Genomic DNA, 23663 nt, shown 5'->3' with positions numbered 1-23663 from the left:
CCCCACTACCTTATCACACTCCCTGGGGTCAAATGAACTGCCGTCTCAGGGTCTGCTTCCAGAGGAACCCAAACTAAGATGGTTGGTTAGTTGGTTGGTTGGATGTGTGAACAAGGATACTAAGCAGCCAAGACAGACACGGGAGCCAGCTTGCCTGCTGCCCCAGCACAGGCTGCTGCCTCCACAGCATATCTAGACCACGCTGAGCACGTGCACAGCCAACAGTTCCAGCATAGGAAAAAGCACTTCTCAGCTGTCCCCACCATCCTGCTATTTGTCATTCCACCCATCTGCTGTCCCCACAAAACTCTCACCCACGTCAGCTAAAATGGTATGCTGGGCTTGGAATCAGCTGAGGAAATGTCAGGCTGACAGAACCAAGGAGAGAACCAAAATAGCTACTGTGTGGACCATGGTGGCTACACAAATCCGCCCCTTTGCACAGAAGGTAGGACTTCCAGAGCCCTGCAGTCTCCTGGAGGGGAACTGTTATGTAGCAGGGGCAGGGCACAGTGGCACTAGGCCCTGGCACCTGAGGCTTGGTACATGGGTGCCTTCAGCCCCTTCCTCCAGCTGACTTTGCATCAGCTCCTACTTCATGCAGAAGGGGTTTCCCAGACACCAAATCAGGTTTGTTGAAAGTTGCTATTTATTTTTGTTAGTTTTCCAATCAATCTTCCATGTAGCAGTTCAAAAAAAAATGCATGGATTTTCATACCTGAGGTCAGTGGCAAGATGTGACTGACAGAACAGTGTGTGCTCTTATGAGCTGGGGACTGGATGCTTTTTTCTGAGGAAAAGGGTCATTCAGAAAGCAAGGCACAGGTTACTTCAGTTGGTTAGAGCATGGTGTTATAACACCAAGGTCAAGGGTTCAGATTCCCGTACCAGCCAGCTGCCTCCCAAAATAAAATCTTAGAAGATTGGATTCATATATTCTTTCATTCAGCAAATCTTTATTGGGTGCCTATTTCGAGGTAGGCACAGACCTGAGCTCCAGGAATAAAGCAGTGGCCAAAACAAACAAAATTCCCCACTTCAGGGAGATTATAGTCCAGTGGGAGAAATGGACAATAAACAAATACATGTATAAATGTCAGGAAGTGTTAAGCTGTGAAGAAAAGCAAAGCAGAAGGAAAGAAACGGGGAGAGACAGAGGCTGTAATTTGGGTTCTCCTGCCACGTTCTGCTGGTTAAAGCAAAGCACGAGGCCAGCCGTGATTCCGTGTGGAGGAGGCTTCACAGGGAGGGAGCACGGGGAGGCATGGTCACTGGGGACTAGCCACCAGAGGCCTCACCAACTGTGCGGTGTTGAGCAGAGACCACAGAAAAGTGGAGAAAGCCATGCAGCAATACAGGGGAATGCGGAGGCCCTGAGAAAGGGGTGTGCTTGGGGTGTCAGGAAAGAAAAGAGGCCAGCAAGAGCTGAGCAAGCAAGAAGGGCAGAGAGGGGAGCGATGAGGTCAGGAAACAGCCAGAGGCCGGACGACCTCGGCCCTGCAGGCGATGGAAAGGGATGTGGGAGTTATCCTCAGCGTGGTGGGGAGCCCCAGACATGCCTTGATCCACAGTGGTGCCCTGATCTCCATGCTGCTTGGGGGTACATCCTCCCTCAGCTTCTCAGGAAGGCCTCCCAGGCCTGCCCTGTTTAAACTGTAGCCCCTTCCAGCTTTCTCCAGGCCGCTCTCTGCTTGACGGTTTCTCCCTGACACTTAGCACCACCTACACGCTCAGTATTTTACTAATTTATCTTCTTTGTTGTCTATCTTCTTTCTCCAGAATGTAAACTCACAACGGGCAGGGACTTTTGTTTATTTTTTCTGTAGTCCACAACTAACATGTGTTGTACGCATGAACTAACCAGCCGGTCTTGGTAGCCCCAGCTGGCTCTTGCACAATGTTTGGCACATGTAGGGACCCCAGTAAATACTGAATAACTGAACTAATTCAACAACCAAATAACTGGTATAGTTCCACCCAGCTTATCCAAAAGTTGCCTTCCAGTAAGCAATATTCAGGGAAAATGAAGAAGAGAGTAAAAAAAGGCTTCAAAGCAGCCAAATAGAGACTAAAGGTCACGGACAGCTCCTCATTCACCTGTGATTCTGGTGCACTGGATAAGGTGGTTGTCAAGCAATTGTAGCCTGGAAAGCCCTGGATTGAAGCAGGAGGGGCCCAGGGCAAGAAGAAAGATACAAGCTGCCAACCGGGGGAGGGCGGAAAACTCAAAATGCAAATGAGGGGTGGGTGGCGGGGTTAGGGCAGAGCAAGCTGGGGTTGCCTCAGCGGCTCTCCAAGCCATGCCAGCAAACTGCAGGACAGAGACAATAGCTGTCACGATGGTTATGTCACTCTTGCAAGATCAGATTCTGTTCGGTGTCCTCTGTGTAAGATGAGGAAGTACAAATATTTAAGGAAAATGTCCATTCAAAACAATGAACAAGAGCACCCTGAGCAGGCACCTGAGCTGTTATAGGATCATACCTCGACATACGATGATCCCTGCTGACTCTGCCACTTCCCCTCCTGTCCTGCGGGCAGCTGCTATTCTCCCTGATTCCTCCTTTGCTCCCCAGCTTCCACATGGTATGCCCAGAGCTCCTCTCATCACTGGGATGTGACGGCGTCCAGCCACACAGCTTCACGCTTCCTACATTCCAGCAACGCTCAAATTCCCATCTCCACCTCGACCTCCTCCTTGAACGCCAACCACCTGCTCAACATGTCCTTGTGCTTATGACACATGTGGATGTCTCAAAGGCAACCTGAAGTGATCCCAAGCTGAACTCCTGATTTCCACCCTCCCCTGACGCAGCTCCCCTCACGATTGTGCCCATCTCAGTATAGGGACCTCAGCTCTTCCAGGTGCTCAGGGCAAAACCTTTGGACTCATTCTCAACTCCTCTCTTTGCATCATAACCAGTGTGACCATATAATTCATTATATAAACCAGAACTGCTCTACACAAATAAGGATATATGGTCTATCCATTAACCTACCTCCAATCCATTGGCAAACCCAGTTAGCTCTATTTTAGAAAACACATCCGGCATCCAACCGTTCCTCAGCACCTCCTCCACTAACATCCTGGTGCAAGCATTCCTCATGTCCTGCCTTTATTTTTCCAGTGGGCTCCCGATTGGCCTCCCCACTTCCACCCTTGCCTCCCACCCCCAAATCTGTTTCTGCAGCAGATCCATTAAACCATAAGCGAGATCACGTTACTTCCTCTGCTTGAAACTTTCAATTCATTCAGAAGAAAAGCCAGTCTTTACAGTAACAAGTTGCTCCTCCAACCCCTGGCCTCGCCTGCACACTCCCCACCTCTTCTCGCTCCACGTAAGCTACACTAGTCCTCAAGCTCTTCAAACAAGTCAAGCATACTGTCACTTCTGCCTGGCCTTTACCTTTGCTGTTCCTACTGTGTCACTGGAGCCCAAACTAGCCCACACAGAGAGACCACAGGAGGGGTCCACGCGGAGAGGACTGGAGACCCCCAGCCAACAGCCAGTGTTAACCACCAGCCTCACAGGAGAATGAGCCTTCCGATGATTCCCAGGCCCCAGCCTTCAAGTCTTCCAGCTGAGGTCCCCTGTATCCCTCTGCTATGCCCTGTCCAAATTTCTGACCCACAGAATCCATAAGTTTTGACGCAATTACTTGCACAGCCATAGGTACTGGAAGGTGGAAGGCTTCATTTAATTTTTCTCTGTAGTATCTAATATAGTTTGTTTTTTGTCTATCCCCCCACCCAGAGAATGTGAACTCCTTGAGGGCAGAGACTTCTGTCAATTTTTTCTAGCCTCAGTATCTAGAAAGTATCTGGTGCACAGTGGGCACTTGAGAAATATTTGTTGAACAAATGAATCTTTGCCAATTAAAGAAAACTGCTCGTTACTATAATTCACAGCACCTCCTGTTGAGGCATGAGACCTTTTCCCCAAGAAAGCGTTTTCTGGTGCATTTTGGACCAGCTCCCTGTTAAAAAATATGTCTTGTCAGCCATCTGGAAAATGATAAAGTTGGATCCATACCTCCCACTATGCACCAGGAAATAGTCCAAATGGATCAAAGATTTACACGTGATAAAATGAAACCATTAAAGTCCTAGAAAAAAAGCATGGCAGAATTCCGATATAACCTTGGAGAGAGAAGGCCTTTCTAACTACGACTCAATCTCCAGCAGCCAAAAAAGAAAAAGACAGGTCAATTCAAACTACATAAAAAATCAAAAATTCTGCTTGGCCCAAAAATGCTCAGCATGAGCAAAAGCTAAAGATAAATGACAATCTGGGAGGAACACCAGCACCATAAGTCGCAAAGGGCTAAACTTCCTGATATATCAAAACAAATGAACAAACAAAAAACTCCTAAAAGTTAGGCAAAAACCCAGTGGAAAAATGGACATTCAGGCAGTTCACAGAAAAAGGAACTACAAAAGGCCTTAATCATATGAAAAGACATTCAATCTTTCTGTCAGACATAATAAGAGAAATGTAAAATAAAATTGCACTGTAAAACTATTTCTCCCTTATCAGACTGGCCAAAATCCAAAACCATAGCAATACAATGCTGGCACGGTGGTGAGGGCGTGGGCACCGCACGCACTGCCAATTGTTACACCTCCGTGCAGGGTCACTGGGCCGTGTCTATCAATGTTACGAAAACCAGCAACTTACATCACAAAGGGCTCAACTCAAAACCATAGCAATACAATGCTGGCACGGTGGTGAGGGCGTGGGCACCGCACGCACTGCCAATTGTTACACCTCCGTGCAGGGTCACTGGGCCGTGTCTATCAATGTTACGAAAACCAGCAACTTACATCACAAAGGGCTCATTCCTGATATATTTAAAAAAAAAAAAAAAAAACTTTTAGCAATTAGGCAAAAAAAAAAAAAGACCGAGCACCCCGTGAAAAAATGGGCATTCAGGCAGTTCACAATTGCATTTCTGGGAATTTATCCCACAGACATGTTTGCACATATGTGAGATGACAATATGTATAATGTTACTCATTGTAGCATTCTCCATAGTAGCAAAACATTGGAAACAGCATAAATGTCCATCAACAGAAGACTGATAACCTAAATTATGCTACCTCCATACAACACAATGCTACATAGCTACAAAGAAGAATGCAAACGCTTTTTTGTACTATCCTGGAAAGAACTACTAGAGGTATCATTAAAAGAAAAATGCAAGGTGCCAAACAGTATACATAGTACGCTATCTGCTAATTAAAAATTTTTATAAAAAGAAACAGTGGACAACAGGAATACACATATTCACATTTGCTCATATATGGGTACAGCAACTCAGGAAGGTTACACGAGAAGCTAATGACAGTGGTTAACTTGGATGGTACAAGAGAGGCTGGGCAGGTGAGGGGCCAGTCTGGAGGCACTTTTCTCTGCATATATTTATATATTTTTAAAACTTCTTTCGGAAACACCACATAATTTGCTATAAGTGATTCACTCCTTTAGCTCCAAAAACAGGTCCTTTATAAAAAATGCAAAGTTTCCAGGGAGAAGCAGCCAGAGCCCATGGACCTCCATCTTTTCACCCCTCAGAACCCATCCCTGTGATTTCTCTCTCCCCCACCTTGGATAGCTCCAAGTGAAACAGCCCCCAGCTGCTTAGAACATTGGCTACTAAACAGCTCTCAGTTGCTGTTGCTGAAAACGCCTGCTGGTTATGCCCTACCCAACCCACCCTGCCAGTGGCAGCCCACAGCTGACAACCGGCTCCCTTGCTTCAGGGTGGGCAACTTGTATGGTGCCAATCACACCCCAGAGCTCCCTCTGGGATGAGGCTGGGGTTAGCCTTTAGTCGACCCCACATCTTTGCCTAATTTCTTCCTCTGTGGTACGTTGCTGCTCTCATCTCCTAATTGGCCCCCCCTGACAGCCTCCCTCAATAAATCAGTTACCCCAGAATCGCTGTCTCAGGCTCTGCTTCTAGGACCCAACCTAAGATATCAATATAGTAAGCCATGTTGATTGATATTAGACCGATGACCAGTAGGCCCTTATGACCTGCACACACAGTGGCGTTTCCACACTCTGACGACCAAACCCCCACCCAAGGCAGACAGCACCTGGCTCTCCATCCCTACCACCTACAGACCTGAGGTTCCAGGGCTGACAACAGCATCCTAAGCCATGATCCTGGATCTCCTGGTCACTCACCGAGAGCAGGACAGGTAAATGGGTAGGAGGAGTTGGGGTCAAAAAGGTGAGAGTGGACGTCACCTGGTTTTGCCTGCTGTTACAGACTGCAAGTTGTCCACCATAATCACCCCCATTCTGTCACACACAAATGTGTGGCTGGGAAGGCTGCATTTTTCCCGCCCCCAGGTTAATGTGGCTAAATCCTCCCCATGGAATGTGAGTGGAAGGCCTGTGTGTGGAAGGCCTCATCATCCAAGTCCAGGCCAACAGCTTCCAATAGTGGGTGTGACCCTTCCACGCCTGTACAGTTGTCACCCACCTGGGTGTCATCAGCTTTGGGTCTATCTGCTGAAGGCAGCTTATGGCTGACTCCTAAAACTCTGTCTGGGGGTGTTCCTGGTGCAAGGAAGCATGCCTGGCCGGTGCCTAGGGCAAGTTGGAAAGGTCCAGAAGTGAATGCCCCCAAGGCCTGCAACCCTCAACCAATGATGGATGGGGCGTTAGTAGACAGTTTCCCATGCCCCTCCAGTGGGAGGACGCTGAGGCTCGTTGTATATGCCTCCAGGAGGTCCCCAGCAGTAACTTCCTTGACTCTGTTCCCTTTATTGGCTGTCTTCCCTTCCTGCCACACCTCCCCACTCCCCTGCAGATGTTTCCTGGGATTGCCTCCAAAACAGTCTACTTGAACTTGAATCTTTGCCTCAGAATTAGCTTCTGGAGGAACCAAAACGAAGACAACTCTCCTATCAGCTGAGACCCACAGAAACCCAGCTTCAACCATGCACATAGTAACACTGTCAGAGGGCCTGGCGGAACCACAGGGAGAGAAATCCAGTCCTCGAGCGATGGCACGGAGGAGAGTCTCCCAACTCAGAACCACTGCATGAGAAAGAAACAACCTTCCTCTTCTTGAGCCACAGAATTTGTTGGGAATCTTTGTTACCGCAGCTGTGCCTTAGCCATGGGTGGCCATCCAGGTTCCACTTGAGCCTGCCTGAGAAACAAACTGTCACGGGGACAACAGAGCTAAAAGATGTAGAGAAAGATAAGAGACAATGACATTATTTAAGTGCTAGATCTGGCCACCCCTAAAACTGGAACAACCCTAGACTTTTCAGTTCATACATTCCCTTTTCTGCTAACGTCATTTTGCACTGGGTTTCTATCACTCGCAACCCAAAGAGTTCTATTTAATGAACATCTGACCCTAAAAAGAAAGCTGGTTCACAATTCCCTGTGTGAAACAGACCACAGGCCAGCTGTCTCAGCCAAAGTCATTTAAAAATTCCTTTCCAGGAATGCTCATTTTTGTTGTCCGCATTGCCCAGGTAACTGAGGAGAAAGCAACACATCCACCGTCTAGTCTCCCTCTCCTCAGTGCCAAGTGCTGGGAGAGATCACACGATGTAAGCAATTCGCCCTCTGGAGTCAGGGTTAGGCACTGGCTCTGTCCTGGGAGGCTGCAGCCTGCACCACTTGAAGTCCCAAGTTCAACCGCCGCCACTACAGATGCCCGAACATGGCCACAGACCGCATGCTGCCACAGCCTTGACTCAAGCTCCCAGAGCTTCAGGTGAGGCAGAACAGCACCATGTCAGCCCTTCAGGCTGGCCTGATGGCCCTTGAGCCCTGCCCATCAGCGGGGCTGGATGGGTGAGGATCCCCCAAAGTTAGCCGTAGTCTCATACCTTCCTCTGGATGGTCCTGGTTGAACGTGAGACCTTTTCTTTCCCTTTTGAAGGGAGGGTGGGGAGAGAGGAAAATAGAGGGGTTTTGACTAGACGGGAGATTCCCGGCCTCTTCCTCCAACCACCAGCTGGCAGCGTCTGCAGACACCTCCTATACTCATGGCAACAGGGCTGCTGTCCCCAGGGATGCTCTGAGGATGTCCTGAGGATGTCCCCGAGAACATCTGTGCGGTGAGAAGTACCTAGCTTGGTGCCTGGCATGGTGCAGACGCTCAGCAAAAGGGTTTGCTTCCTGCTTTCTGCAGAGAAAGAGCCGATTTGGAAGAGAAATGTTAATGCAAGTATAGGCTATGCCATTTAAAATGTCCAGACCTTGGCATAATGTCTGACCCACAGTGTGGGAAGGAAGTAAGGAGAGAAGGATGAAGAAGAAGAGAGGAAGGGGAGAGGATGGAAATAAGAGAATGGCCTCATCATCCAAACATTTCCCCAGATGAAGGAGTGGCCCAGGCAATGCCTAGGGGATGGGGACAGGCCACGGAAGGACAATGTGGTGGTGTTCATCAGCACTTGCTGTCAATTCAGGCAGCAGCTGCTGGGCCTGAGATAGATGCCTCTCCTGACCGCGGTGCTTCCTCCTGAGGGATCTGGAACCTTCCTGCTGCCCCACCCCCAGTCATAGAAAGACCATGGGAACCACCTCACCCGTGGCCTCGTCCCCTGTTGGCCCTATCTGTCTCAGGGCGGGCTTTCCTGTTTACCTCCCATGCCTCTGGGGACAGGCCTCCAAGGTGAGGAGATGGAGGTGGCCCAAGGTCATGGCACTCAGTGGTCACACACCCTGAGGGAAAGTCCCGCACTGCTGCCCCTCTTGCAAGCACACTTTGTGCAGGAGCATTTCCCACGCTCCAAGGTTCACTGGGTTCTTACCCACAGCCGGATTCAAGGAAGGGAGAGGAGTCTTTGGCCAGCAAGTACAGCTCCAGAAAGCCAAAGAGCTCAGCAGAAACCCTAGAGCAGGACAAGAGACCAGAGCTAGTGGGTTCCCTGCCACCTCAGCCCCAGGGGCTCTGCCCATCGGCTGCTCAAGGCTGTTTTTTCATCAGCCAGTTGTTCTTCTACCCAACGCTCAGGATTTGCTTCTTCAAGCCCACCCCACTAATGCAAAATAATCAGCCCCCTGCCCCCCACGTAACCTGCAGTCAAATACCACACAACAAGCCCTCAACAGGGAGCTAGAGCTCCACGTTCTGTTTTGTTTTTTAAAGAAGAGTCTCACAAAAACATTTCATTTATTAAAATAATTTCTGTAAACTTTCAGAATAATAAAATTAATTTTCCTTGCTGAGCAGCATTTCAAATGAAAGTACTTTTATTTCAAGGCACCATAAAATGATGATCGCTCTAAGAAATCCCTCTCCCTCCATGGGGGAAAATACTAAAAAAATAAAATTAAATTAAAAAATCCTGCACGGTGATCTTGGCCATGAGGAGTATGGAAAATAAACTTTGGTAAATCGATAGGACACATCATACGGGGTCTGTCGTCACTATAATCACTGACAACTGTGGAACAGGTCCTACTGCCGATGTCCCAAAAGGAGAGAGAAATGAACTGAACACTTGTAATTAAAGAGCCAGTAGGATGGGGGGACCCTCAAAACCAAAATCCGGGTAAACGTGGCAGTGCTGGGGTCTCGCCTCCCCTTCCTCTTCCTCCTCACTTCCTCCCCTCCTCCTCATTCAGGTTGCCATTCTCCTGGTGTGCGGACATCAGCTTGCTCTGCAACAGAGCTGCCAGTTTTTTGGATGTCTTTTTGAGAAACACGCTGCCTGGGTGGGCACTGGTCACGTGCAGGTACAGGTCCTCCTGGGTGGGGCCCGTGTAGCCGCAGTCCTCGCAGACATAGAGCTTGTCGCGGCGCTGCTTATAGGCGTAGTGCTGCTGCACCCCATGGATTTTCTTCAGGTGGGACTCTAAGGAGCAGCGCTGGGTGAAGGCTTTGTTGCAGACATCACATTTGTAGGGACGAATGCCTGCAAGGACAAGGGGAAGACACGTCATCAGTTGGTCATGGCCAAGCCAAAGCCTCCCAACTATGAGGCCATTAAAAATCATCGTGCCCAAGGATTCGTGGCAACATGAGGAAAAGGATTAAAGTAGGAGACAAAATTGTCTGCAAAGGATCATAACATCCACACGTGTAAACCTCACACAATGGGTGCCCACACAGCACAAAAACACCGCCTGCCTTTGGGAGGAAGATTTTATTCTTCCACTCACATGCCTTCATGTTTTCATGTCATAGGGAGCAAAGTCAACTTGGTTTTTATTTTAGTTTGGGTTTTCCCAGAAGCAAACTCTAAGACAAAGACTCCAGTATAAGTACACAGTTTATTTGAGAGACAACCCCAGAAAGCACCGGTAGGGGATGGCAGAAGTGAGACAGGGAAGGGAATGAGCCTGTACAGGGAGAAGCACCAAGCCAGTGGGCAACTGAGGTCCAACCCCACTGGGCATCACGGGGAGACAGTGTAGAACACACACCTCTGAGTCATGTTGCCCCCCAGAAGCTGAGGTCAGTCCCTGGTTGATGGCTGCTCCTGGGTGGCACTGACTTGCCTTGTGTTAGACAGAGTGGGCTCCAGTGACAAAGCATTCAGCAGAGGTGCAGGGGGGCAGGTGCAACTTGGACAGGTGTACCCAGAAATGGTAGGCATGGCAGGATATGGGAAGGACACTGATGGCATCTGCTAAGTTATGAAATTCATTTCCAAAGTAGCTCTCATGCTGGCTTTAGAATTGGGCTGGTATAGGGCTGGCCCGGTGGCGCACTGCTACAGTGCGCCGCTTGGGAAGAGCGGCGGCGCTCCCGCCGAGGGTTTGGATCCCACATACAGACCGGTTCCCACTCACTGGCTGAGCGAGGTGCGGGAGCAACACCGAGGGTTGCGATCCCGTTGCCGGTCCCGGTCCGGTGCGGGCGCGACACTGAGGGTTGCGATCCGTTGCCGGTCACGAAAAAAGACAAAAAGGAAAAAAAAAAAAAAAAAAAAAGAATTGGGCTGGTATTAGTGGGTCTGGTCGATGAGAGTTCACATGTACAGTAAACTGTACCAGGGAGCTCAGCCTTATCGAAGCACAGTCACTCCTACTTCCGTCACTGGGTACTCACCCGGCTGTGTGCAGTCAGGATGTCAGATAATAGAGAGAGAGAGAGAGAGAGAGAGGGAGAGAGGGAAAGAGAGAGAGAGAATGAGACAGAGTGAGTGTGTGTGTGTGTGTGTGTGTGTGTGTGCGTGTGCGTGTGCGTGTGTGTGTGTGTGTGTAGTAGGCTAGTTAGATGAGCTTGGATAGAACTTTGCATGCTTGCCGGAACCTAAGAATCGCCTGGATAGCTTACCAAAACCTTAATTTATTTCTCTTAAGACCAATTCAGTGCACCTGGGGTAAGGATCAGGCACCTGTATTTTTAACAAATGCCCCTGGATATTTTAATGTTTGAACTGGATTTGGGGGGTTAAGGTCGCAAGATCCTGGTTCTGGCCTTGCCTGAGTCAGGTAAGTTAGTGACAGGATAGAGACCTCAGACAACACCCAGCTCAGTGCCATCCACCAGCAAAAGCCGCCCCTCTAGCCGGCAGCTTGACAAGAGCCTCACAATCAAAAAGAAGGTTGGGGTCAGTCTGCGACAGAAGCAAACATGCTAAGCCTAAATCTCACATGACAAATTCTAAGGACATTCTACCAGTACAGCATATCAGCAAATTTTACTGGGCAGTTGTTGTGGGCAGAGTACTGCACTAAGTAGTTGCAGGGAAATAAACAAAATTAAGAAATAATCATAGTAACATCTGACTTATGCTCTACAGAAGAGGATTATGGCTGTAAAGGAGGCACATGTCACATAAGCAAGGAAGCCCAGGAGAGGGGGAGTATGGTACTGAGGGCAGGTAGAGCAGGAAGGGGCCACCGCTCTGGCTGTCAGGCCACCTTAGGGCCCACGGAGAAGAGGGCTGGCTGTCAGCTGGAGGAATCCCCGATGCCCTGCCTCAGAGATCCCAGGCACTAGGGCTGGGGCTAGGAAGCTGCATTTTTACTTCTACATTTTAAAAAAAGTAACTAGTTGTTTAAATCTAAAAGTAATATACTCCCACGTTTAAGGTAAAAAAATAAATTAAATCAAAAAACAAAAAATAAAAATCCCTCTTTCAACCCACGCATCCCTCCTTCCCCGGTCCCAAATGTCCACTTTCTTGTGAATTTTTGACATTTTCTACAAATTACATATACATATATGTGTGTTTATATATATAAAAGATTAAAAAATATATTTAATCGCTATGGTGTGGACTGAGCAAGATAATTTTAAAAAGCTTCCCCAGGAGACTCTAAGGTGCAGCCACATGAGAAAACCAGCAAGAAAACCGTTCTGAAGAAAGGCACATTCTGAAATGTAAGCGTGAAGCAGTGGAGAGAAGGGCTGGCATCCCTTTCTGCACCACTTGCCATCTCAATCTGCCTGCCGGCATTAATAATAACAACTTTCACACTAACCGTGGCTCTATGCACCAAATTTAACGGCACAACAAAAAACTCACCAATCAAAATAAAGAATATTTTAAGGCAATATTTTAAAAATCAAAATATTGAATAAATGGATGAACGCTACTGGCCCTGGGAAAGAGAGGTCACATCTTGGGGACTAGTTTTCCACAAAGTTAAGGGCCATAGACTTTTCTCCTAAGCAATATGCTCGCATTAGCTATCCTGTTCGCACTGTAATGCAAACTTTGCATTTTAGTGGCCTTCTGGGCCACTGTGGCTGCTGGTAGCTGGCTCTCACCATCCCTGGTAGATCAAGCAGCAAACCTGATTTCAGACCTATCACTCATCAAAACAGAAATTCAGTCAGAGACCGGTTGCTGCTTTCAATAGTTGTTGGAAATAGCCCGCTGCTGTTTTAAAACATCCAAACTAAAAATATGGGGAAACCAGCACACTTACATCAGGCTTTAACCTGAATGCAACAAACTTCTGGATTCCCAGATATGGATGTTTCCAATCCTACTCGTGGAGGTCCCCACTCTCAAAGGTGATCTGGAAGGTGATCTGCGCTCTGGGAGAGGCCAGTCATGATACGACTAAGCCCAGTGTGCACAGGGTGGTCTCTCCTTCCTTTCTTCACTCAACACCTCTCCTGAGCATCTTCTACAGGCAGAGCACCCAGCAAGGCTGGCTATCAAAGGCCAGGAGATTCCAGAGCCCTGTATCATACGGACAACAGAGAATGGGGGTGACACCTGCATGGGGGGTTTTCCAGGGAGGGGTTAGGATCTGAGCCTGGCTTGGAGGATGTGTGACTTGCAGACACTGAGATGGAAAGGAGACGGCAGGCCCTGAAAGCTCTAGTTATGGTGCTTCTGGCTTTTGCAAAAATGCACTACTGCCCACTCCAGAGCTCCTGCCCCATGTAAACATCACCATTCACCCCTCAGTCATTGGTGCAGGCAGCCCCCTTGAGAACAATCCCCTCCCTTCTGGAGAACCCCTATCCCCCATGCACTCAGGTGGACAAAGGTGGCCAGAGAGGAGCCCTGGGCAAGAAGACTGATGCCAAGTCCCCCCAACATTGAAGCCTCACCCATCTTTGTGCTCTCAAGCAAAGGCTAATCTTGCCCACATCTGAAGTGGGATGTGGGAACTGAAAAGTGCTATCCATGAGCCAGACATCATTAACCTACTGACACCTACATGAGTGCCAGAGTCCAAGGCCACTGAAGAGCCAGGCCTTGCAGATCTGCCACTCATTAACTGAGCCCATGGGCAGATTGCTTAGCTCCTCCAAGGCTCAGTTTCCTCACCTGAAAAATGGGGATAATATTCATACCCACCTCTGGGAATTAACCGAGATATCACATGCAAAGGACCCAACAAATACTAAGTTCTCAATAGGATACAGCTTCAAGTGCTTCTAAGCTAGCTTAGCATATGCAAGTGAGCTGGCTGGTGAGTACATGAGTATTTTGTATTTATCTTTTTTTTTTTCTTTGGTGGCTGGCCGGTTTGAGGATCTGAGCCCATGACCTTCAGGTTACCAGCACCACTCTCCCAAGTGAGCTTACCAGCCAGGCCCTGTATTTGTCTTTAAACTGAACCTATATGTAAACTTTTTGTATTTATATGCACTTTTGTATGCATTATTTATTTCACAAAAAAGGGATAATAATTTTTAAAAGTGTGGTCACTAGATGGCTGACGAAGAGAAGAAACTTCCCCTTCACTGTCCCTTACCTTTTGAATGGTGCACCACAGACCTGCACTACCTAGTCCAAAAAGTAATGCTTCTTGGGTTATCAAAAAGAATGTCTTTTTAAATTTTCTGCTCCTAATAGCAAATCAAGCTTCATATCACACATCCCTAGAGAAAATTCCTCATTATTGGAAACTTCGGCTTGCTTTCCTTGCTATAGCTCAATTGCTCCTTTATTGAACTTTATCCAAATGTGAACTTCAGCAAGATTTTTACAGGCCTCCTTGTGGGAGTGGACATTTAGGGCAACCTCCTCAAAAGGCAATTTGGCAACGCCCATAAAAAATCATAGTGTGTCTACCCTTTGGCCCACAAGTCCACTGCAGGGAAATGATCCTACAGAAAGACTCACACAATTAGGGAAAGGACATACAAGAGTATTCCCGGCCAGTTAGCTCAGTTGGTTAGAGGATGGTGCTGATAACACCAGGTCTACAGTTCAATCTTGCTACCAGCCAGCCATCAAAAAAAAAAAAAAAAAAATTCGTGGTAGTGTTACCTGAAATTAAAAAAAGGGCGGAAGGAAGACAGAAAAGAAACCTGCAAATGGAATACAAGTGTCATCCAATGGGAAATGGGAAAAGGATGGTGGCCCCATACTGAAAATTCTGTCATGATTTCATATTAAGAAATATTCTGACAACTATTAAAAAGAGTGAGTCATGTCTACCTGTGCAAACACAAAAAAATCTCCAAGATATATACTACACATAAAAAAGCAATGTGCATTTAAATCTTCTGGGAAAAAAACTGAATGGTGTTTCGCTTTCAAGAGTAGAACTGAGGCTTGGTGTGCGGAGGAAGGCTTGTTTTTTTTTCTTTCATTTTTTCCCATATGAGTATATTACTTTTTTAGCTAAAAAATAAGATAAAATAAAAATAAAAAATAAGAGTGATGAGAGGTCTGATAGCTGCACAAGGCAATTCCAGGAGACGGAGTTCAGGCCCGAGGGGCAGAGGTTATGTTACTTTTTTTCCTCCATCTGCCTCACTCCAAACTTCTCCCAATCTGCATTTTTCCCACTCCAGTCAATCCTTCCCTTCAGGCGTCAAACAAAGACACCATTGTCTTCTCGTCTTCAATCAAGATGGGATTTGTTTGCCTTCTCTCCCACTCAATGTAGCCTCTGATGGAAGATAAGGTAAGAGGACGTCCCAGCAGGCAGGGCCAACGCTGCAGCTTTGACCAACACCCTCCCCCACCCCACCTCCCTGACCTCGAATCGGAATTCTTCAGCTTCTCCCTACGGAACTCAGAAGCTTCCACAGGAATGGCAGGTGCCTTGAGCTGACTCTTATTCCAGCGCAGTTGTAAAGTTATAACCAACACGGGTTTATTACCTCCGTGGGCCACATGACCCCCAAAGATTGAAGTGGGAACCCCAGAGATATGTGTATCCTTGTCAACTGTTTATGGTTACAGTTACACTTTCTTTTCTATAGCTTTTTATATTGTCTGAAGTCTCTTACAGAATAAGTAGACATTTTATGAAAGAGAAAAATAAAATACTTTCAATAAATGCTGTACTTGAATGATAAGCCTGACACATGGTGCTCGGTAAGTACAATTCTGCATTTCCAGCAAGCTCCCGGGTGCTGCTGGTGCTGGCGGTCCACAGGCCACACTTTGAGCAGTGAGGGTGTGGACACTTAATGCACAGCCTGGCACAGGAAGTGTTGGTTATGATTTTCTCTCTAAAATACAGACCTCCCCTCCCCGACCCCCCAGCAAAAGCAAATCATTTACTTCACAGATAACCATTCTTAGGAAGCATCCCAGCTGGTTCAACCTAAAACACTAAAATAAATCCAAAAGAATATTCTGTAAAACAAGCCCATGATGTTTTTCACGGGCTGTGAACAAAATATACATAAATTTCTTTCTTTTTTTTTTTTAAAGATCTGAACTCTTGACCTTGGTGTTGCTAGCACCATGCTCTAACCAACTGAGCTAACCAGCCAGCCTCCTAATATTCATTTCTTTAAAGCTCATGCCCCTTCTCTATTTTGACCTGTGGTGGGTCCACAGCCATAATCTCCCACACTGGCCCCGGTGATCCTGTCAATGTCACTGAAATACAGAAACTCCCTCTATTATGTCTGTAGCGGAAGTTGCTGGTTCCCCATCCAGACCCCTTTTCTGGCCCAGTGCACATCGCCAGCTGTCCTGTGTGTTGGCAGCTAACAGCTCCTGGCTGTCCCCTTCTCCATGGAATGGACACTGGGCAACTGACCTCCCAAATGCCGAGCAGGGTATGCCTCCCTTGCCCCGGGGAGACGCAGCCCTCAGCCTGAAACGGGCGAAGACAGGTCGACTCTGGTGTGCCATTCACAGTCCAGGGATGAGGCTGAGGCTAGACTCCAGCTGACACCGCCCCCTGCTCAGCTCCGTCTTCCTGTCCCGCTTCCCTCCCTCCCTTACAGGTTCCTCTGAGAGCCCTCCCTCAATATATCATTTGATAAGAAGCTGCTTCCAGGGAACCCGACCTAAGACAATTTGGATTGAAAATAGCCATTGTTTGCTGATGCAGTTTTCACAAAATGTTATGGAGTTTTCTGTTAGGTAGATCTTTCTCTTTCAGTCAGACATCACTTGACTAAGGCCCATCTCTCTCTCTCTCTCTCACACACACACACACCCCTCTCTGATTTACTCATATCCAAAAAAAGAAGTCCTAATCTTTTCTTTCATCTGCTTGGATATTAATGTCAGACAGTTTCAGGCTCTGGTTTCCCTGGATCGTTTTCAAGATAATTCCTAGTGTTTCGCATCTTTCCTTAGATGCCCTGCTCCTCAGTAGCTGCAGACCATAGGAAGAGTGGGGGTGGGGATGGGGATTAACCCTGACTCTTTATCTCACCGTCTTTGCCTACCTCATCAACACCGTAGCTACAATTCTCCAAAGAAGGGTCCTGGGATCCCAGGTAAGTCTGTAAATTGGTCATGGCCTGGTCTAATTGGATTGTAAGTAAACATACCCCCCTCACTCAACTGTCTGTCGTATTTATGTTAAGTGCCTATATCTTTGTTTCTGACCTAAATACAACATTTACTTATAACAGGCAACAGCAACAATCCAACATTCACGGCTCAATCAAAGGCAAGACTAAATACCAACCAAATTCTGGTGAGGTCTTTTGGAACCAGTGAGGTTGAATCACATGAATTAAAGCAATGCCTGAGAACCCCAAATGTTTGCTGACTGTCCCTTTTTTTTTTGTCTTTTTCGTGACCGGTAAGGGAGCAACCCTTGGCTTGGTGTAGCCCGCACCGCGCTCAGCCAGTGAGCGCACCGGTCATTCCTATATAGGATCCGAACCTGGGCAGGAGCATAGCTGCGCTCCCAGCGCCGCACTCTCCCGAGTGCGCCACGGGGCCGGCCCATGACTGTCCCTTTTGTACAGAGCTAAAAATATGGCAGGACTGGCCTGTGCCTCCAGCTCACAGCAACAAGGCAGCCCAGAGCTAGGATTCCTTTTCTGTGTGCTACCAGCCAATGTGCCAGCAAGCCCTGCTCCTTGTTTGCCCACTATCAAGTGGAGGCACCTCTCCATCAGAAAATAAGTCAGGGCTAGGGCCGGCCCGTGGCTCACTCAGGAGAGTGTGGTGCTGATAACACCAAGGCCACGGGTTCGGATCCTAATAGGGATGGCCGGTTAGCTCACTGGCTGAGCGTGGTGCTGACAACACCAAGTCAAGGGCTGAGATCCCCTTACCGGTCGTCTTTAAAAAAAAAAAAAAAATACGGTAGGTCCAAGACATTTCCATAATTCTTTTTTTTCCTTTTTGTCTTTTTTACTGACTGGTAACGGGATCGCAACCCTCGGTGTCGCGCCCATACCGGGGACCGGCAACGGGATCGCAACCCACGGTGTTGTGCCCACACCGCGCTCAGCCAGTGAGTGGGAACTGGTCTCCACATGGGATCCGAACCCTCGGCGGGTGCGCCACCGAGCCAGCCCATTCCATAATTCTTTTTGTTGATCACTTTAAGAGTCAAAATTATGATGAAAAGTTTTTAAATGGTTTTCTGTACATTTCAATTCTCTTAATCAGCACTGTTCAATAGAAATTGAAAAGCCAGCCATTTTACAATTTAAGTTTATAACTGCCTCATTAAAACAAGGAGAAACAGGTGAAAATAATTTTAATGATATAGTTTAACTCAATGTATTCAAATTATTCAATATACTGAATTACTTCAAAAAGTTCACAAAAAAATTGAATTAAAAGATAATATGGTTAGAGTGTGATGCTGATAACACCAAGGTCAAGAGTTCAGATTCACTACCAACCAGCTGCAAAAAAAAGATAATATGAATCCTTCCACGAACTTTTTTGAAAACCCCTCATATTGAAAATATTCAGTATGTCCAAAATATTAACAATTTCAACATAAAATCCACACTGAGATTTGATATTTTTACATTCTTCTTTTGCAGTAAGTCTTTGAAATCTAGTGGCTTATTTATGCTTACAACGCATCCTAAGTGCCTCCTAAGCATTAGCCTTTCCCCTAACAGGATAAACTGTGTGAAGCACTTTGGGAAAGTGTCAGGTGGAAGATATTTTTATTAACCAACTTAAATAATTTTCGGCACCCACATAAGAGTCACTACAACTGTCACCTTTGAGGAGCAGGAGATGGAGACTTGAGGACCTCAGGCCAGGGGTCAAGGGTGTAGACCGCCCCTTTCTTGCTCACTCTGTGGGCAGAGGACATCTTGGCATCACTGAACACGCACACTCACAGGCTCTTCTGCAACCCGCTAAACTCCAAGCTGGAGTGTGTGCTTGGTGCTAGGTCTGAGTTTCCCTTTATCTCACCTTCCTCCAGAAGCAAGAAGGCTTCTAGAAACTGCAATGAGGCAGGCTGGCAAGGTCCCTGCTTCGGGGATAATGCTGAGGAAGGCACTGAGAGGCAAAGGGGACTTTGTAGAAGACAAAACAACATGAACGTCGGGACCAGCCAGTCATGGTTCCCAACTCCCTCACTTATGGGGTTCTCTGATCTCCCTGAGACTGGTTTCCTCATCTTTAAAATGGGGTAATCACAGCACCAACTCCTTGGGATTGTTTGAGATGACAGGCTAAATGCTGAGGGCCTGGCATGAAGGACAGTGACCATGCGTAGCTTGTTACCTGCTGAAGAGTCTCCCAGTCTCTGCCGAGCCACCCTTCTCAGGCCACCCTGGGACAGACCCTGTCGGCGCCCTGCCAGGTCATCTCAGATAGTTCCTGCATCTCTCTGTCTGAGGATGTTCCCCAGGAAGCACGACGGGCCTGCAAAGGGCTGCAGGTGAACAGCAGAACTGCCTAGGAGTTGAGGGTCCCAGGATGGACCCCCAAGCGAGGAAGGATGGAGATTCATAGAGCAATGCCCCAGCTTCCTCACTCCTCGAGCAACCTGGGTGCATTCCATATGGTTCTCCAGAGGCTCCCCAGCGGGACTGAGCCCAGTTGCCCACAGTGACAATCCATCATTATTAACACACTCTTATTGGCTGTCTCCCCCCAGCCCCGAAATGCTCCCCCCACTCCCTCACTGTACCTCCTGGGGTCATCCCCAAATCGCTGCTCATACCTGAATCCTTGTGTCAGCACCTGCTTCTGGGGCAACCCAAATGAAGACACGCCCCACGTGCAGTGCCCTCCCTCCTCCGCTCCGGCCATGGAACTCTCGTTCGTCCTTCAAGGCCCAGCTGAAAGGCCATCTCCTCTGAGAGACCTCCCTGGTACGTCGTCAAAAACATACACTTCCAGGACTCCCCACTGGCATGTGTCACTTCTGTCTGCCACATCTGCTGTTTCATTTGGGTCACAGCCAAATGTTGGCATTATTTCTCCCTACATCGGCTGAGATCTCCACTAGCACAGAGGGGAGTCCTAGGGCCTGTCACACACCAGGTCCTCAGGAAACCTCCACCAATCGCGGCAACTTTTACTACTAATCATAGTGAAGATTTACTAAGCACCTACAATGTGCAATGCACTTTATATGCAACCTGTGCTCCCAAACTGCACAACCATCCCTTTAGGTGATAGGTATTAAAATCTTCATGCCCATTTCAGAGATGGGAAAACTAAGGTGGAAGGATAAGTAATTTAGACAAAGTCTCACAGTCAGCTAGCTCAGATGTGAAGTTCTCAACTACCATGTGACTGACTCCATTTACATTCTCTTCTCCGAGAAGCCACCAGTCCCCTCATGTTAACTCAAGCACAGATGAGGCAATCCCGTCAGCTCAGTGTTCACTCCACCTGAAAGTACCGACAGCCAGCCACGCTCCTTGAGTCCCTCCACTTTGTCCTAGAGGCCAGGGTCCGGGGAGTGACTACAGAGTCCCCCAGGCAAGCAGCAGAATAAACAGGCCACACCCTCCAAGACATCTTCAGAGAGAGACAAAGAGCAAGAAACCCTCCAGGGCAACAACCAATGACAAATGACTTAACGAGTGGTTCCACCCCTCCTGCCTTGCGTGTAGGCTGTCTACAAGCCCGGCTTTGCAGCCACTCCGTGGGTCCATTGACAGCCTTAGGACCTTCCATCCCCTCCTGGACTCTCCGCCACCACACCACTCCCTAAGCATTCTCCCCACCCCAACCTATCTACCAGCCTGGCCCCGCAGAGGTCAAAGTTCTACCAGAGATTCACTGGTACTAGGGATTAAAAAAAAGAAGGCTTACAGCCAGTCCCAAAAGAGTACACATTATAGGATTCCATTTATATCAAGTTCAAACACAGGCAACAGTAATTTATGCTGTTACGAGTCACCATAGTACTCCTTGGAGGGAAGGAGGGAATGACTGGGAGGGGGGTAGTAACTCCTGGGGGCTGGAGATATTTTGTTTACTGGTCTGGGCACTAGTTGCATGGGTGTGTTGACTTTGTAAAAATTCCTAAAGTCACTGATCTGGGCACTTATGATCTGTGCACTTTTCTGGATGTACAAGTATGGTACACTTCAGTGAAGAGTTCACTTTAGAAAGTTTCTTAAAAGGAAGAAAAGAAAAGAAACCTTTTAGTATGCCAGCCCACTCTCTGAGGTGGAAGACACTCTTCCCAGGTCAGAGAGGCAGCTCATGGCCAGTACTCTGAGAACTATAAAGCACAAAAAAAAGTACAGAAGAAGAGAGAATGCATTAGACCTACAAGGAGCCCTATATGGAGGCTGAGTAGCTGGAGTCCCATCTGCAGGGAGGAGTGGGCATTTTCCCATCCCTACCAAAATGCCAGAGGATATCCTAAACCCTGAAAGGGCTTGAGGTATCAGGGGGACACATATAGCAAATTCCATGAGGGTGGGTGGCAGCCTGGGGGGATCGCATGGGACAGAATGGGATGGGTTGAAATGAGATGAGATGGGATGGGATGGGATGGGATAGGATAAGGACCCAGATTGTGAGAGGCTTTACATGAATCCCATCAAAATGAGAGATGAGAAGTCTCGATTTCATTCTGCCCAGAGTTGGAGGTTTACTAGTTGAGAAATGGCATCCTTAGACTTCTCCTCAAGGGATCACTCTAGCAAAGGTGTGTACTGTTGACCTCAAGCAGAGAAGCCTGGAGGCTAGATATTTCTAAGATAAAGGTCATGAGGCTCCTGACCAATCAGATGGGTTGAGAGACCAAAGGGCACCCCCAGGACTGAAGTTGGTGAGCACCCAGATCCATACTTCATAAGCCAGGAAACTGAGGGAGCCCCAAGGAGAGGAAGATGCTTGCCTGCCAGGCTCAAGTAGGAGGCTCAGGTCGACTGTAAGTGAGCTGAGCGTTTTCTTCTTTTGATCTCTTAGGAGGAGCATTATGCCATTCTGAGACAGGCTTACTTCCTAAGAAAGAAGCACAAAGTACTTGCAGTGGGACCATGAGAATGACATTCTAGCAGCCAAGACCAAGGGGCTGAACTATGACACCCCCAGCCTTTGTGCTGTGCATCGTAGTCTCCAATACCTCCAGCCACTGATGTGCTTGAGCCTCATGAGAACTAATATCACCATCCCCATTCTACCTGGAAAAAACATACTACAGGAAGTGGCTTGCCTGGCCCAAGGTGACACAGCTGGTAGGCAGCAGAGTCAGGAGGTGAACTCATATGGGCTGGCTCCAAGGGCCCCGTCCTGTGATCCTTCTAAAGATGCCACACTGTGCCACATTTTTGACTTGGTTCTTTGGAGAGAAAAGACCAGGTGCTCTCGGCCAGAAAAACATAACCGAGAGCAGGGCACACACCCCCTTCCTCACCTGTGTGCGTGCGGACGTGCCTCTTCAGGTCGAAGGTGTCGTTGAAGCCCTTGCCACAGAAGGTGCACAGGTGCCTCTTTACCTGGCTGTGGCACTTGAGGTGACGGTTGAGCATGCGCTGCAGGCGGAAACCCTTGCCGCATAAGTCGCAGCTGTGAACCACGGCGTCGTTGCATATGCCTGTGGTGAACTGGGAGCAGAGAGAGGCCATGAGGGTCCCAGTGCAGGCGGGCACATTCCAGTGGGCTTACTCAGGAGACCTACCTCCCTGTGTCTCTGGGCTTAGCCTGCTTGTCACTTCTGCTCCATATCAATTCTAAGCCCATTTTGGCTTTGTTGTTGCCAATGACAACTGTCAGGTCCTGCCAATGTCCATTCTCCCCTTCTACCTTAGAACAGACCTCTGACTTCTGGCTGGGCACACTGCCTTACAATGGCCTTACAACAACTCATGGCCATGTGACTACCTGGCCAATGAGACAGAAATCTCTTTGTAGGGAGAGGTATGGTTCCTGCTGACAAGAGCTCCACGTCACCTTGGACCACAAGGTGGAAGCAATTGCTGAGGATGGGGGAGCAGAAGAAAGGAGTCTGGGTCCTGATGACATCATGGAACCTGTCACGGATAGTCCCCCAAAATGGCCACCATCAATTCCTTCCTCCCTATACCTGCATGCTGCTCCACACACCCAGAGATGGAGACTATTTTCCCTCCCCTGGAATCTGGGTAGGGCTTACAACCACTGGGACCAATAAAGTACAGCAATGATGTGTCAGTTCCAAGTCTTAAGGGACCTTGCAGCTTCTACCTACTCCCTTATGGAAGCCAGCTGCCATGTGAGAAGTCCAAGGCCACCATGCTGTGAGGAAGCCCAAGCTAGCCATGTGAAGAACCAGAGGCTATGTGGAGGAGCGCTGAGATGCCAGATATGAACAAAGCTTCATTGGACCTTCTAGCCCAGTCCAAGGCTGCCACCAGCTGAGTGACCCTAGCCAATGCTACCCAGAGTAGAATTGTCTAGTCTAGCCGAGCCATGTCCCAGTTTCTGACCCACAAAATCATTAACAAATAGAATATGTCTTTGGGAAGTGAGTCGGTTAGGAACCCATTGCTTCGTGATCAGCAAAACCATAACCAAATCCCTGTTTCTGGATTCACCGTCCGGTGTTCTTTCAAGCACTTTTGCTGCCTCAAGGGAGAAAACTGAATTTATATCTATGAGATGAAAAATATCAAAA

The 23663-nt window shown here is 48.0% G+C and overlaps 1 protein-coding gene across 1 annotated transcript; it reads right to left on the bottom strand.

Annotated features, from left to right (window-relative positions):
* Positions 1-9139: 9139 nt before the first annotated feature.
* Positions 9140-22614, bottom strand: LOC103610232 (transcription factor Ovo-like 2; the record flags this gene model as incomplete). Its single annotated transcript, XM_008594435.1, has 2 exons — positions 9140-9901; positions 22425-22614. Coding segments are annotated over 2 exons (507 nt in total), but the record flags the coding sequence as incomplete, so codon positions are not given.
* Between the last annotated feature and the right edge of the window lie 1049 nt (positions 22615-23663).

This window comes from Galeopterus variegatus, unplaced genomic scaffold (assembly GCF_000696425.1).
Source record: "Galeopterus variegatus unplaced genomic scaffold, G_variegatus-3.0.2 Scaffold10793, whole genome shotgun sequence".
Taxonomy (NCBI): domain Eukaryota; kingdom Metazoa; phylum Chordata; class Mammalia; order Dermoptera; family Cynocephalidae; genus Galeopterus; species Galeopterus variegatus.
Note: the sequence above shows the minus strand (reverse complement) of the source record. Positions and strands in the feature narration are given on the sequence as shown.